The sequence below is a fragment of the Herpailurus yagouaroundi genome, unplaced genomic scaffold (genome assembly GCF_014898765.1).
Source record: "Herpailurus yagouaroundi ecotype Mexico unplaced genomic scaffold, PumYag 163, whole genome shotgun sequence".
In the NCBI taxonomy this organism is placed as follows: Eukaryota; Metazoa; Chordata; class Mammalia; order Carnivora; family Felidae; genus Herpailurus; species Herpailurus yagouaroundi.
The window spans coordinates 1,296,212-1,312,772 of NW_024412404.1; the positions used below are offsets into that span (position 1 = coordinate 1,296,212).

The following is a 16,561-nucleotide window of genomic DNA, read 5'->3' on the forward strand; positions in this document are numbered from 1 at the left end:
AATTTAAGTTATTTTGGGATTAGTTTTCAGTTGCCATCAGGTTCCCCTGATCACAACACAGCTTGATATGAGACAACATGGGTGAAAGATTTAATAAAACTGGGAAGTGTCAACAGTTGTATATTCACAATTGAGATGGGAATATGAGGGCAGGAGAATACAATCTAATCTGCAAGTGGAAGTTACTGCCTTCCACTTTTTTTCCACATTCATTTTTGTTGTTTTTAATTTTTGTTCATCAAGAGATGCTATTTTATTCCATTAAAGAACAAATTATGTAGCTGATTTGTGATCTACCACTTTTTATCATGTGAATAACAATTACACTTATTTTTTCTCCTCTGGGGCATTGAATTTTATGTTGGCTTGGGGGAAAGGAACATAGGAAGGAGAAGTGGAGTAAAATTTGATCCAGTATGTCTTTCACTATGAAACAAACTTGGCAAATTCATAGTTTTTCTCTTTTTGACCTATCCTCCATCATATTTTACTTTATACTGTTAGCTAAAGTTTCTTTTTTAGTTTGTCAGTTCCTCTTACTGGAAATGCAGGAAACTGTCTTTAAAGTAACCACATGTTAGATCAAGTTCTTCAAGATTTTAATGATATCAATCAACTTGGCAGTTGTTTTTTTCTCTTTTAGCCTTATTTATTGTCTTAATACTCAAAATTAAATTTATCAAGGCACAACTGGTAAAAATATTCCTAGAATATCCTTGACATAATAACTTGTAAGAGAATGGTCTTCAATATTATCTGTATATGTAGTATAACCATCACATCACATCCTGTTTCTATACATAAATTTCCAAAACTAAAGGAAAAAGGAAGAAAAATGTTTATAGACTATCACTGACACCTCATATATTTTTTTAAGAATATTTTTTATTTGACTGGATTCTTTCATTAGCAACATTTTTGGCATCATCTAGTTTAAAACACCTGACATTACTTTAGAGCAGAATTAATTGGTCATGTAGGAAAAATGATCTCTTGGGGCTTTTCAGATGGAATCTACAATGTAAGACTCATCTTTCATAGATTAGACAGATGGATTATCAATGTTTTGTTTATATTCTATGAAAACAGAAATTGGAAAAGTAAATTGAAAATGTAGAGGTTCCACATTCAGTTCTTCTAATTCAGTTCTGCTTTTTTCATTGGTAAAATGATTTTGTAAATGACATTAGCTATCATTAGCACTCAAATTATTTCATGAACAAAATGAAATCTCAGATTTAGTAGTTAGATAATTGAGTTCAGAACTGTATACACAACTGATGGCTTTTTCTGGAAAAATACATTAGTTGGAAACTACCTGTGCCTTGTTTTCTTGCAGGGAACAAATCACAAGACAGTGGCATAGCAGAAATGGAAGAACTTCCAGTACCACATAACATCAAAATAAGCAACATTACATGTGACTCATTCAAGATTTCATGGGAAATGGATTCAAAGTCAAAGGACCGTATTACACACTATTTCATTGACCTCAATAAGAAAGAGAACAAGAACTCCAATAAATTTAAACACAAGGTAAAATCTTAACACACACTTATATTCATTTGCATCTTAAAAACTTTATAAATATGAGGACATTTTAAAAGGAATAATGTTCTATTTATTACTTATATGATGTGTTTGACATTGGAAGAATAAAAATTACATGTCAGTTTAAAATTCTATTCTAAGAGATTTTTTTAGGAAAATGAAATGTCAAGTATACTATTAAAATACAGTTTTTCCCAGAAAAGGTAAAATCATGACTCTCATATAGACATAAAAATGAACATGTGTTAAAGATTTAACTTACTAATTAACTGCTGAGGTGTTTCAAAGGATAATCCAAAGAATGTACACGGTTATGGATCAGAATACTGAAATAAATGTATAAGTAGAGGCAAAACTGGTTTGGGGTCATGACGGAGTAAGGGCCAGAAGAGAGAATTGGACAAAATTCGTTTGCATGTATTTAGACAAGAATATCTACAAATTACAGTGTTATAAAATAGCTTCCACAGAATCAGAAGAAGATAGCCAGAAGAGTACACTATAAGCAATGCATAGTCTTCATTGAAGCACACATTTTTCCCTATAATAACTTCCAAAAGAGGAATTTTATGTAGCTTATAAACTTTAGGGTATTTGTAAAATACTTTAGGGCTGAAAATTGCTTTATTTATTCTATTTTATGGTTTGAAAATACAAATCAACCATTAAATGTCTTAGACATGTAACACCTTCCTGATATTTATTCTTTTAACAATCTACTTACCACATATCTATTCTGATACCTGTCTCCCTACATAGACATCAGAGGTAGTATAGAGAGAAAAATATTTATCTGGTTTAAGTATTCTTATGTTTCAGTATTTTTACTGATGAAAACTGGTCTTTTTTTAAATATTGATACTAAGTTTTAACTCAGCAAATCTTTTGGAAGAGCTGTCTTATCTTGTCTGGAAATTATGCCTTTTACCAAATGCAGTTATATACACTGATGATAAATGAGAATTATATGTACAGATAAGTGTGAGAGAACAACATCGATAAGTCATTGTTCTAACCATGTTCCGAGTTTAATTATGCTTTATGGTTATGGATACTCTCTTTGCTGACATTTGCCTTCTTGAAGTAGTTTTGAAATATTTCCTTGAAGTATCTTTGAAATACTTAATGTGAAATGATGATTAGATCAAGATTTGACCCACTTTTCTTTATTCCATACTTAGAAAAACATGTCTTTGGAAATGTAGTGAATATTCAACTAGCAAGTTTAATTACCTTATTAATCATTGTTTGGAAATATCTAAACATTTCTATGACACATAAGCTCCATACTTGAATATAGCTGAAACAGATATCACCTCTTTTGTATATAAAATGGATTAATTTATCTTAAAATAGCTGTTTTTAAAATGTGCTCTCCCTTCACATATAAAATATTTAGTAATGGGCTACTCTGGTAAAACTGATTGGTAGTATAAATTAAACAAATATATTTTAAAATACAAAATCATTGAATTTTATTTCTGTCATGTTTGGAATTTTAGAGGTTTTTGTTTTGTTTTATCATTTAGTATTAGAATATTGTGTTTTAAGGTGCACATATAAGGAGTATACAGAGAAGAACAAGAAAACAGGAACCTAAGTACATTTATGTCATTAATTAGCTGTATGACCTTGGGTATGTCTCTTGATCAAGTTGGGCCTTATTTTTTACGTCTGGAGAATAAGAGATTTGAATATAATTGTTAAATATCTTTAAAAATGAAAATTCTGTCATCAGTCAGGAATTTAATAAATTCCTCCAAATTGTTTATAATTGATTCAAGTTATACTGCTAAATTAACTGATTTCTTCCCTCCCTTCTTTCCTACCTTCCTTCATTCCCCTTTCCTATTTTTCTGTCTTTTTGTCTTAGGATGTTCCAACAAAATTGGTGGCAAAAGCTGTTCCCTTGCCAATGACTGTCCGTGGACACTGGTTTTTGAGCCCAAGAACTGAGTATACAGTCGCAGTGCAGACTGCCTCAAAACAGGTTGATGGTGATTATGTTGTGTCTGAATGGAGTGAAATTATAGAATTCTGCACAGCAGGTAAGAGAACAGAAAAATACAGAAAAATATTTAATATTTAATAAATATACAGAAAAATATTTAATAGTTCCTAAAAAGCTAATTACATATTTAAAATATTTTTAATTATAAGGTGATATGAACTGCATTGATTATGTTTGCATTGCCAGTAGCACTGTGTAACAGAACAAACTATGCTGTATTGGTTGGAGTGATCTGAGATGACATTAAATCAGTTCTTTTCTGCATAGTTTGATTTTTCAAAATAAAAACTTTGCAAATAAAACTGGTGTAGTTTGAAAATATACTCAGCATATTTTAAGCTTTGTTTTGAGAGAGAGTTTTTTTTTTTTTTAATTTTATTTTCACAGATACTGAAACAAGGAAGCCAGGAACATCTTTCTGTAACTTAGGGAAATGGATGCAGATCTTAATGACTGTACCTAGCAGAAATGTTACTAGATTTTTCACTTGAATGCTGAAAATTTGTATCTAAACTAGTGTCCAGTGTGTGTGTGTGTGTGTGTCTGCTTCATTAGAAAGTACCTCATAGCCATTTGGCCTTCAGATATCTGATGTGGAGAGCCCATCCCCTTTGATCTTGAACTATAATTTAATATTCCATTAGATGGAAATGTTACCATTCATCTCATTCATTTACCTGTTTATTCATTCATTTAAGAAACAAATATTTAGTGTACACTTAAATAGGTGTTGAAGTGGTACAAAAATATCTCTACCTGAATACATCTGTCATCCTCTCCTTGTTTCTTAGAATGGGGCTTTGTTTCCTCTTTGTACAGGTGATTGTTTCCTCTGAAAATTTGTAGAGAGAGGCTAAATGTTTTATCAACATAAAGGAGCTTGAAGAAAGAAGTCTTAAAAATTTGCCTCAACTATTGTAGGTTGCTTAGAAATTTTCCACAGCTGAGGCATCCTTCAGATAAATCAGCTTCCCCCCACCATAGCCTCACACATGCATTATTTTCCCCCTGTAGCCTCACTCAGTACATACTTAGCTACAGTACATGCATACATACTCAGTACATACTCTCACTATCTTGTGTTTTTCTTAAACTAAGTGTAAAACGTTTCCTATGGGTATGTTAAATGGATAAAATTTTAATTCTGTGTGATTTTGATTTTATCTTCAAGCTTTTTATTAGGAAGTTGCTAAGGATTATAACATCCTTGATTGCTAAGGATTTCAGTCTTTGAGAGCAAGGAAAATAATATCTCTCTGGTACCATATTTCTTATCAAAGATACTAATTATAAGATCCACCATTTTATATATCACTAAGGAAAAATACTATCAATTAAACTATGAGACAGTGTTTTCATATCACAGCTATTGTAAGACTCATGTCAGAGAAGCTAAATGTGAAGAAAATACATTTTCAGAGGCACCTGGCTGGTTCAGTTGGTTAAGCATCCAACTCTTGATTTCAGCTCAGGTCGTGATCTTATGGCCATGATATTCAGCCTGCTTAAGATTCTCTCCCTCTTTCCCACTGCTCTTCCCTGCTTGCATGCATGCATGTGCACTCTTTCTCAAAATATAAAAATAAATAAACAAATAAAAATACAAATGGCTCTCAAAAACTTAAGAAATACATTCTGGAATAGATGAAATATGCTATTAATTATAGTTAAGTTATCAGTAATGGAACAGTTGATTTTTATATTGTATTAATAGTGAGTAACATTAATAGGAAAGAATTCTCATTGACATAACTTTTATATATATTTGATGTGTTATATTGGAATTAATATATCCCCTCAGTTTTATTCCTTAATTAAAATTTCGCTTTGGAGTCTACCTCATGTTTACTCTTTTTACTGCATTTCTTTCCCCTTACTTTCATTGTCTCCTACCAGGGAGATTTAATCTAAGTGAGACCCATAAGTAAGAGACACAGTCTTTTGTGACATTGTTTTAATACATGTTATTTTCCATAGGACTGCAGTAAACAAAATTATAGTATTTGTCCAATAAAAAGAGCTATAATTTACCTGCTAAAATCCCCATTTGACATTAGGGAAAAGTGTGAAATGTTTCTTCTTTAGCTTAAGGAAGATTTTTGGCATTTCCAGTTCAGAAATACCTATCTGTCTATAGATGCATACACATTCACTCTATCATAATTCACCCTTTTATAATCTACTTAACATTATGAGTACATGTTTTATTTCTATGTGTATTAAGGAAAACCTATGTCTTCTTACTTTCATTTAGAGTGGTCTCCCTGTTGCTCTTTTACTTAACTACATGTCATAACTCTTCTAAGGAGGTTATGGGTGAATAATAAAATGCCAGCTTTTAAATGTGCCACAATAGTTTTCTACAAATTATTTTGTATTTTTAATTTCTATGAGTAAAATTTAAAGGGAACTTAAGCTGTTTAAAGCTCATTGTTTCAGTTTTATCAAAATAATTCAGAGACTTTTACCTAAGCTTTATCAATAACCTTGACTCTGTAAATTTTGAGGAAGCTTTTTGTATAAATTGTCTTTTAATCTGGATAGCTAATCTATTCAGCATTTATTGAGTGCATACTGTGTGCTAAGCACAGTGCAAAATATTGAAGTAAAACAAAATAGAATGCTACCAACTAATCTACTTCTAGTCTAGTCTATGTCAGAGATAAAACCTTGTGCTTACCTCATAATAAGTCACACTTGTTTATATATTTATGTGTAAATTTAGACGGAGTTCTTTGAGAGGAAGAATATTCCTTTTGATCTTGTAACCTGATCATTTAATTTGCATGGTGCCTTCTACATCATATGTTCTAATCTAAAATGTTTGTCAGCCAGTAAAGCAGTCAGTAAACAAACTGTGCTGCCATGAACAGTTCAACTAGGTTGCTTTTATTTGGAAAGTCTTATAATCGTTATAGACAAAATTTTTGCTTAGATTCTGGTAGAGGAGTTTGATAACAGTCCCCAGTTTTCAAAACAAAAAGTTGATGAAAAGATCAAATTACTTAGAGAGAAGCTTTAGATTTTCAAGAGTCCTGTGTACCTGCAGACCACCAACTAGAAGCCAGAAGACTAGTCTAAATTACTAGATATATGAACATTTGGTGAATCAAACTGTGATAAGCCTCAATTTCTGCAGTCAATAAATGGTCATATATAATCTACCTTGCTAACCTCATAGATTTAAAGAGTAAATTACATGAGCATTATTATTGCTACTCCTTTAAATTTATTTGTACTTATTGCAGGTGAGAAACTTCTTATATTTGACTTTTCAGTTGGTTACAGAAAATTTAGTACCTAGTATGGTGCCAATTGACATTACTTGGGTTGTGCAGAGTCTGCATTCCTTACTTAATATTTTTGCTTCAGGATCTTTAATTTCAGAGAGTGAAACAAATGCATGGGTATCCAGAAAACAAAATAAAACAAATACATTTTTGTAGAAAGAAAAATGTCCCACAGAAAGACAATGAATGTTTTTTTTCAGTGCAATTTCCTATTTAAGATAAATTTCCTAAAGTTGATTTTAATAATCTCCAATTTATTAAACATGTAGTTGACACCTTTGGTAATATATTTTTAGTAAGAGAATTTTTTGTTGTTATTTTCAGACTATTCAAAAGTTCATCTAACACAGCTGTTGGAGAAGGCTGAAGTGATTGCAGGACGGATGCTTAAATTTTCTGTTTTTTATCGTAACCAACACAAAGAATATTTTGACTATATTCGGTAAGAATAGAAATATATATATATATATATATATATATATATATATATATATATATATATATATATATATATATAGATATTTTTATCTTATTGAGAAACCAAGATCTAGGCTCAGATTTCCCTTGAGTCTAGTTCTGTGAAATACTAATTTTAGTTTCCTTTCAAAATGATTAATTATACTCTTTTATTTTCCAGAATAATTGAGTAGAAAAATTCAGATTGTGGGATTTTTTTTTTCACTGTACTTACATTCATTTCTGTAATCATTTGTAATATCAATTCTTGTCAATTTAAGTAGAAGGTCTTAAAGCTCAAGGGCTTAGACTGTTGACCTTTCATGTACAAACTCCTCTAAATATATATCAACTCACCTAAATATTCTCTTCTTGTAGATAGCTTTAGGATATTGGAAATGAAGGGCTGAAAGGTAACATTCATTAAATATGGTGAATCTCGTGGGATTTTCAGGCTTCTAAGTGGAGATCTCTCAGCCATTATCTTGAATTAATTATTCATGAGGACAGTCTGCTGTGTTTACTTTTGAAGTCTGGTGTTCAAGTAGTATTTTGAAGATAGCCTATATTTACCTTGGGAAGCGGTTTCTGGAAATTCAAAAGAAATCCATACTAGAGGGAGTTTTAATACTTAACAATCCTTTTGTATTTGTAGAAGAAATTTTCAGGACACTAAATAGAGAGATGTAGGTTTTAAAATAAGACTAAGACTTTTAAAATGATAAATGTTATGTAGGTTCTAAACCTTTTACATAATAATGTCTATAATGTATCATTTTAAAAGCTTTGGTCTCACTTTAAACTTTAAGTTGTTAAGGATTATATATGAAAAAAGTTAGGAAGTTTTGTTGTTATTTATTAGCTTCATACTTTTATAGTTTTCTTAAATCAAAATCATGATTTTAGATTTATATCTGCTCCAAGCTGTGGAAAAATTCAAAGGGAATCAGAGAGAGAGGTAAATTTAAGCATCTGATTTCATCAAATGAAATACTTTGGAGTATCATGGTTTTTTTGATGCTGAAAACCATTCCTGCCTAATACTTGAATATCTTATAAACGCAGAGTTTAGTTCATAATTCTTTTAGCTGGTAAATTATTTACCCTTGAGTGTATATAATTCATGGTGGATGCCATTTACCTAATTTAGAGAGTACAAACACAAATATAACACAAATTATTGTACCTGTCAATTGTGAATGGGAATGACCATATGTATTCAACAAGAAAGGTTTTCTTTAAGCATAAAATCAGAAAACAAAAATGATCTACTATTGCTATTTTCCCTAATAAGAAATACATCAATATAATATCTTTGGTACTGTTTAAATTCTTAGAATATTGCCAATGTCTATTGTAGGTGGCCACTGGAGGTCAGTATTTCCTTGATTTTCTCTGCCCTTTGGGTGAAAACTAGCCTGTTTTCAGGTCCTTAGATACTAAAATTTACACCACCTGTTTGCAAAAATTCTTCCAAAAAGGAAAAAAAAAATGATAAAGACAATCTGGAAAAAGTCATTGTATATATTGTATAATTGATTCCAACCTACTGGTACAAAAGATTTATTTACTAACAAGGAATTTTCCCTTTTTGGAGTTTCCATGACAGTTTTAAAATCCATGTAAATTATATCCTGATGCAGTATATATAAATAAATATACTTCCCAAGGCATTGGGTACAGTTGTTCAACATTGCTTTCTTAAAACACTTTATTGAAAAAATAGTAGACATTAGCTTCAATGAACCTTGATTTTCTTTTTAGGTAATGAACTCTAATCAGGACCCACTTCCTTTATCACAAACCATTTAAAATGTCATCTTGTTAATCACAGTGCTTGAATAGAAATGAACCATTTACTTATCTGACTAAATGATTTCCAAGTCATTATAAATGATGAAAAAGCATTAAGTAAATTCTGACTCATGGATTGAGCTCATTTTGATCTCTTTCTCTAGAAGTAAATTCCTAAGTGAATCTTGCTTTCCCTTACCCCAGATCAAAATATCACTTTCTCTCTTACTCTTTCAAGTTCATTAGGTAGCCTCATATGTAGATAGATGTAGGGATTCCCGGTGCTTTTAGGTGCTAGATTGTAGATGTCCAAAGTTGATGCCTGTCACTAATACATTTCTCCTAGCCCAAGTTCTTAACTCTATATTTCTGATGCTATTTTTTCATTAATTGAGTTTATAGATTCATGTTGGACACATATCATATTGATATTCAGTTTCTGTTAGTGAGAATGTAACAAGGGTAAGAATTTTGAGCCAGGACAAGATGGAGTGGACACCCTTCTCCCTATTTTTCCTGCTGACTAAAAACTCTGGACTTTGTATGTAAAAGAAACATAAGAATCTGAAAGGTGGAAAAAGACTGAAAAGTAGAGAGAAGATAAACCAGTTAGGGACCGAGGGACTCAAGGGACAACACAGTGATGAGTTCCCTTAGTTTTCTTTTTAGCTCTTATATTCCAGACCGAGTGCTAAAGAAGCCAGAAACCCCAAAATGTTGATGGGCATAAACCAAAATACAAAACAAAAAAAAATAAATAAATAAAGACAAAAACTATCAAACAAAATTCAGAAAGTCTCCTTTATTAACCCAAATGACTAGGAAAGAAATAGACTTGAATACACAAAGCTTTTAGACAGTAATTGCCCTACTTCAGTCAAACACCATGGGGGATAACTTTTTTTCCATTCTCACCAGTCAAAGCCAAGTAGGGATACTTCCACCTTCTCCCACCTGTAAGGAAGCACCCTCCCTCCTCTTCCATCCCTTACTGGAGTGATGTCAGAGAAAGTTGAATGGGAAACTGGGACTTATACCCCCCCCCCCACCAGTGGCAATGTGCTACCTTCCCTACTGGGGTGGTATCACCCCAGTCCTACCAGAAACCAGGACTTTTCACTGCAGCCCAGGAATAAGGTTTGCCTCTGCATATCAGTGAAGGCCATGTACAGAGCAGTACTGAGACAACTTCTCCCTCTCCCAGGTAGATTGTATTAGCAGAAGCCTCGTGAAAGCCTCTACTCTTAGTCTGCCCAGTAGTCATCTCCTTCCGTGTATCCTTGAGGTTGACTGGGAATCCTAGACGTTTCTCTCCTAACAGCAATGAAGTGACACTCGTCCACTTCTTTTTCTGATACATAGCCAAAAGAGGCCTGCTGAAAAAGCTAGATTTAAATAAGACCCAGCGTTATAACCTAATCCTCCAAGAGTCCAAGATAAAATTGAAATCCACTGATGGTCCCAAGAATCAGGAAAATCTTCACTTGAATGAGAAGAGCTGATCAACAGACATCAATGACAAGATAACACAGATTTTAGCATTATCTGACAAGGATTTTCAAAAAGCCAACATAAAAAATTTTCAAAAAGGAATGACAAATGTACTTAAAACAAATAGAAACAACAAAGAACTAGAAGAGATAAAGAACTAAATGGATATTGTAGAACTGAAAAAAAAAAACCTGTAAGTAAAAACTTAGTGGATAGACTCCATAACAAAATGAAGAGGACAAAGGAAAGAATCCATAAGCTTGAAGATAGAACAATAGAAATTATCCAAACTGAATTAAGAGAAAATTAATTGAAAAAAAAAAAAAAGAGCATAGCTTCACAGACATGCAGGACTATAGTATCTAATATCTAATACTGATGTCATTAGTGTCGAAAAGAAAGAGGGAAGAGGGTGGAGCTAAGAAAATATGCAGAGAAAAAAATAGTTGATATGTTTCCAAATTTGGCAAAGGACAGAAACCTAAAGATTAAAAAAGCTAAGTAAATCCCAAATAGGATAAACCAAAATAAATCTGTTCCAAGACACTTTATAAACTCTTGAAAATTGAAGAGAAAACAAATCCTCTAAGTTGATCAGAGACAAAAAGGATACCTCATCTATAGAGGAAAAACAATTGGAATAACATCATCATTGGAAACCATGTAGACCAGAAAGAAGTGACACAATATTTCTAAGTTCTGAAAGAGGACTGTCAACCCAGAACCCTATATTTAGTGAAAATACCATTCAAGAATAAAGGGGAATCAAGACATTCTCAGATGAAGGAAAATTAAGGGGAATTTGTCACTAGCATATCTACCCTTAAAAGAATGACTAAAAGAAGTTTAGTATTTTATTTTGTTTTTTGTTTTATTTTATTAATTTATATATTTATTTATTTTATTTTATTATTTTATTTTTTTACTCATCATGATAAGTATACTCTTTAATCCCATCCCCTATATCTCCCATCCTCCCACTGACCTGGCCTCTGGTAACCATCAGTTGTTCTCTATAGTTACAAGTCTGTTTCTTGGTTTGTCTCTCTCTTTTGTACTTTGCTCGTTTGTTTTGTTTCTTAACTATCACCTGTATGAAATCATATGTTATTTGTCTTTCTCTGATTGACTTATATCATTTAGCTTTATATTTATACTCTCTAGTTTTACTCATGTTGCACATAGAAAGATTTCATCCTTTTTTTGCTAAGTAATATTCCATTGCATACACCATATATACCACATCTTTTTGATCCATTCATCAGTCAACAGACACTTGAAGCTGCTTCCATACTTGGCTATTATAAATAATGCTGCAGTAAGCATAGGGGTGCTTGTATCCCTTTGAATTAGGATTTTGTATTTGGGTAAATACCCAGTAGTGAAATTCTGGAATCATAAGGTAGTTCTATTTTTAACTTTTTGAGGAATCTCCATACTGTTTTCTACATTGGCTATACTAATTTGCATTCCCACCAATAGTGTAAGAGGGTTCCTTTTTCTCCATATCCTTGCCAACATTTGTTTCTTATGTTATTGATTTTAGCCATTCTGACAGGTGTGAAGTAATATCTTATTGTAGTTTTGATTTGCATTTTCCTGATGATGAGTGATGTTGAACGTGTTTTCATGTGTCTGTTGGCCAACTGGATGCCTTCTTTAGAGAAATGTCTGTTCTTTTGCCTATTTTTAACTGGATTGTTTGGGTTTTTTAGTGTTGAGTTGTATAAGTTCTTTATATATTTGGATACTAACCCTTTATTGCATATGTCACTTGCAAATATCTTCTCCATTCCATAGGTTGTCTTTTCATTTTGTTGATTGTTTCCTTTACTGTTCGGAAGCTTTTTATTTTTATGTAGTCCCAATAGTTTATTTTTGCTTTTATTTCCTCTGCCTCAGGAGACATATCTAGAAAAATGTTTCTATGGCCAATGTCAGAGAAATTACTGCCTGTGCTCTCTTTTAGAATTTTCATGATTGTGGTCTCACAGTTAGGTCTTTATTTTGAGTTTATGTTTGTGTATAGTGTAATAAAGTGGTCCAGTTTTATTGTTTTGCATGTAGTTTCCCAGCACCATTTGTTGTAGAGACTTTTTCCCATTGGATAGTGTTCCCTCTTTTGTCAAAGATAAGATTAATCTATGTACTTGTGGGTTTACTTCTGGGGTTTCTATTCTATTCCATTGATCTATGCATCTGTTTTTGTTCCAGTACCAAAATGTTTTCATTATTACTATTTTCTAATACAACTTTAAATCTGGAATTATGATAGCTCCAGCTTTGTTTTCCAAGACTCCTTTGGCTATTTGAGGCTATTGTAGTTCTATACAAATTTTAGAATTGTTTGTTCTAGTTTTACAAAAAGTGCTGTTGGTATTTTGATAGGGATTGCATTAAATTTGTAGATTGCTTTGGGTAGTATAGACATTTTAACAATTGTTCTTCTAACCCATAAGCATGGAATGTCTTTCCATTTCTTTGTGTCATCTTGAATTTTTTTTCATCATTGTTTTATAGTTTTTAAAATACAAGTCTTTCACATCTTTGGCTAAGTTTATTCCTAGATATTTTATTGCTTTTGGTGAAATTGTATATGGGATTATTTTCTTAATTTCTCCTTCTTCTGTTTCATTATTAGTGTGTAGAAATGCAATGGATTTCTGTACATTGATTTTGTATTCTGTGACTTTACTGAATTCATGTATCAGTTCTAGTAGGGTTTTGGTGGAGTTAATACGATTTTTTTTTGTTTATGTATTTTTTGAGAGAGAGAGAGAGCACACAGGAAGAGCAGAGAGAGAGGGCGAGAGAGAGAAAATCCCAAGTAGGCTCTACACTGTCAGTGCACTGACAGTGCAGAGCCTGATGTGGGGCTCAAACCCATGAACCGTGAGATCATGACCTGAGCCGAAACCAGGAGTTGGACACTTAACCGACTGATCCATCCAGGTGCCTCATTTAGGGTTTCCATATATAGTATCATGTAATCTGCATATAGTGAGAGTTTTACTTCTTCCTTACCAATTTGGATATTATGTTGTTTGATTGCTGTAACTAAGACTGACTTCCAGTTCTATGTTGAATAAAAGTGGTGAGAGTGGACATCCTTGTCTTATTCCAGACCTTAGGGGGAAAACTTGGGTTTGATATTCTCTGTGGGTTTTTTATATAAATGTGGGCTTTTCATTTATTATGTGGCAGTGTGTTCTCTCTAAACCCACTTTGTTGAGGGTTTTTATCATGAAAGGATGTTGTTATTGTCAAATGCTTTTTCTGCATCTATTGAAATGATCAGATGGTTCTTATCTTTTCTCTTATTGATGTGACACATCATGTTGATTTTTATATGAATATTAAACCCTTGTATCCTGGGAATAAATCCAACCTGACTGTGGCATGAACTTTTTAAATCTATTGTTGGATTTGATTTGCTGATATTTTGTTGAGGATTTTTGTTTCTATATTCCATAGAGATTTTGCCCTGTAGTTTTCCTTTTTTGTGATGTCTTTATCTGATTTTGGAATCAGGGTGATACTAGCCTTGTAGAATGAATTTGTAAGTTTTCCTTCCTCTTGTATTTTTTGGAGTAGTTTGAGAAGAATGGGTATTAACTCTTCTTTAAATGTTTGGTAGAACTTGTCTCTGAAGTTGTCTAGTCCTGGATTTTGTTTTTTGAAAGTTTTTTTTTATTATCATTTTGACTTCATTGTTGGTAATAGGTCTGTTCAAATTTTCTATTTCTTCTTGCATTAGCTTTTGTAGGTCATATGTTTCTAGGAATTTATCCATTTCTTGTAAGTTGTCCAGTTTGTTGGCATATAAGATCTTTTACAGTTGTTTGTATCTCTGTGGTGTTGGTTGTTATTTCTCCTCTTTCATAAATAATTTTGTGTATTTGGATCCTCTCTTTTTTTAATGAGTATTGCTAGAGGTTTATCAATTTTGTTAATCTTCTCAAAGAACCACCTTCTGGTTTCATTGATATGTTCTATTGTGTTTTTCTAGTTTCTTTTTTTTTCAATATATGAAATTTATTGTCAAATTGGTTTCCATACAACACCCAGTGTTCATCTCAAAAGGTGTCCTCCTCAATACCCATCACACACCCTCCCCACCCTCCAACCCCCCATCAGCCCTCAGTTTGTTCTCACTTTTTAAGAGTTTTTTATGCTTTGGCTCTCTCCCACTCTAACCTCTTTTTTTTTTTTCCCTTCCCGTCACCCATGGGTTTCTGTTAAGTGTCTCAGGATCCACATAACAGTGAAAACATGTGGTATCTGTCTTTTTCTGTATAGCTTATTTCACTTAGCATCACACTCTCCAGTTCCATCCACATTGCTACAAAGGGCCATATTTCATTCTTTCTCATTGCCACGTAGTACTCCATTGTGTATATAAACCACAGTTTCTTTATCCATTCATCAGTTGATGGACATTTAGGCTCTTTCCATAATTTGGCTATTGTTGAGAGTGCTGCTGTAAACATTGGGGTACAAGTGCTCCTATGCATCAGCACTCCTGTGTGCCTTGGGTAAATTCCTAGCAGTGCTGTTGCTGGGTCATAGGGTAGGTCTATTTTTAATTTTTTGAGGAAACTCCACACTGTTTTCCAGAGTGGCTGCACCAGCTTGCATTCCCACCAACAGTGCAAGAGGATTCCCGTTTCTCCACATCCTCGCCAGCATCTATAGTCTCCTGATTTGTTCATTTTGGCCACTCTGACAGGCGTGAGGTGATATCTGAATGTGGTTTTCATTTGTAATTCCCTGATGAGGAGCGACGTTGAGCATCTTTTCATGTGCCTGTGGGCCATCCGGATGTCTTCTTTTTTTTTTTTTTATTTATATATGAAATTTATTGTCAAATTGGTTTCCATACAACACCCAGTGCTCATCCCAAAAGGTGCCCTCCTCAATACCCATCACCCATCCTCTCCTCCCTCCCACCCCCCATCAACCCTCAGTTTGCTCTCAGTTCTCAACAGTCTCTTATGCTTTGGCTCTCTCCCACTCTAACCTCTTTTTTTTTTTTTTTCCTTCCCCTCCCCCATGGGTTTCTGTTAAGTTTCTCAGGATCCACATAAGAGTGAAAACATATGGTATCTGTCTTTCTCTGTATGGCTTATTTCACTTAGCATCACACTCTCCAGTTCCATCCATGTTGCTACAAAAAGCCATATTTCATTTTTTCTCATTGCCACGTAGTATTCCATAGTGTATATAAACCACAATTTCTTTATCCATTCATCAGTTGATGGACATTTAGGCTCTTTCCATAATTTGGCTATTGTTGAGAGTGCTGCTATGAACATTGGGATGTCTTCTTTAGACAGGTGTCTATTCATGTTTTCTGCCCATTTCTTCACTTGGTTATTTGTTTTTCGGGTGTGGAGTTTGGTGAGCTCTTTATAGATTTTGGAGACTAGCCCTTTGTCCGATATGTCATTTACAAATGTCTTTTCCCATTCTGTTGTTGCCTTTTAGTTTTGTTGGTTGTTTCCTTTGCTGTGCAGAAGCTTTTCATCTTCATAAGGTCCCAGTAATTCACTTTTGCTTTTAATTCCCTTGCCTTTGGGGATGTGTCAAGTAAGAAATTGCTACGACTGAGGTCAGAGAGGTCTTTTCCTGCTTTCTCCTCTAGTGTTTTGATGGTTTCCTGTCTCACATTCAGGTCCTTTATCCATTTTGAGTTTACTTTTGTGAATGGTGTGAGAAAGTGGTCTAGTTTCAACCTTCTGCATGTTGCTGTCCAGTTCTCCCAGCACCATTTGTTAAAGAGACTGTCTTGTTTCCATTGGATGTTCTTTCCTGCTTTGTCAAAGATGAGTTGGCCATACGTTTGTGGGTCTAGTTCTGGGGTTTCTATTCTGTTCCATTGGTCGATGTGTCTGTGTTTGTGCCAATACCATGCTGTCTTGATGATGACAGCTTTGTAGTAGAGGCTAAAGTCTGGGATTGTGATGCC

General features: G+C 33.2%; 1 protein-coding gene across 3 annotated transcripts in view; it reads left to right on the forward strand.

Annotated features, from left to right (window-relative positions):
* Nucleotides 1-16,561, forward strand: part of PHYHIPL (phytanoyl-CoA 2-hydroxylase interacting protein like) — a 93,673-nt gene that overhangs the window by 71,083 nt on the left and 6,029 nt on the right. For all 3 annotated transcript variants that reach the window (XM_040485076.1, XM_040485079.1, XM_040485077.1), the window contains exons 2-4: nucleotides 1,340-1,536; nucleotides 3,425-3,599; nucleotides 7,177-7,294. In XM_040485076.1, the coding sequence (XP_040341010.1) occupies nucleotides 1,340-1,536; nucleotides 3,425-3,599; nucleotides 7,177-7,294 (490 nt within the window). The remainder of the gene's footprint in view (nucleotides 1-1,339; nucleotides 1,537-3,424; nucleotides 3,600-7,176; nucleotides 7,295-16,561) is intronic.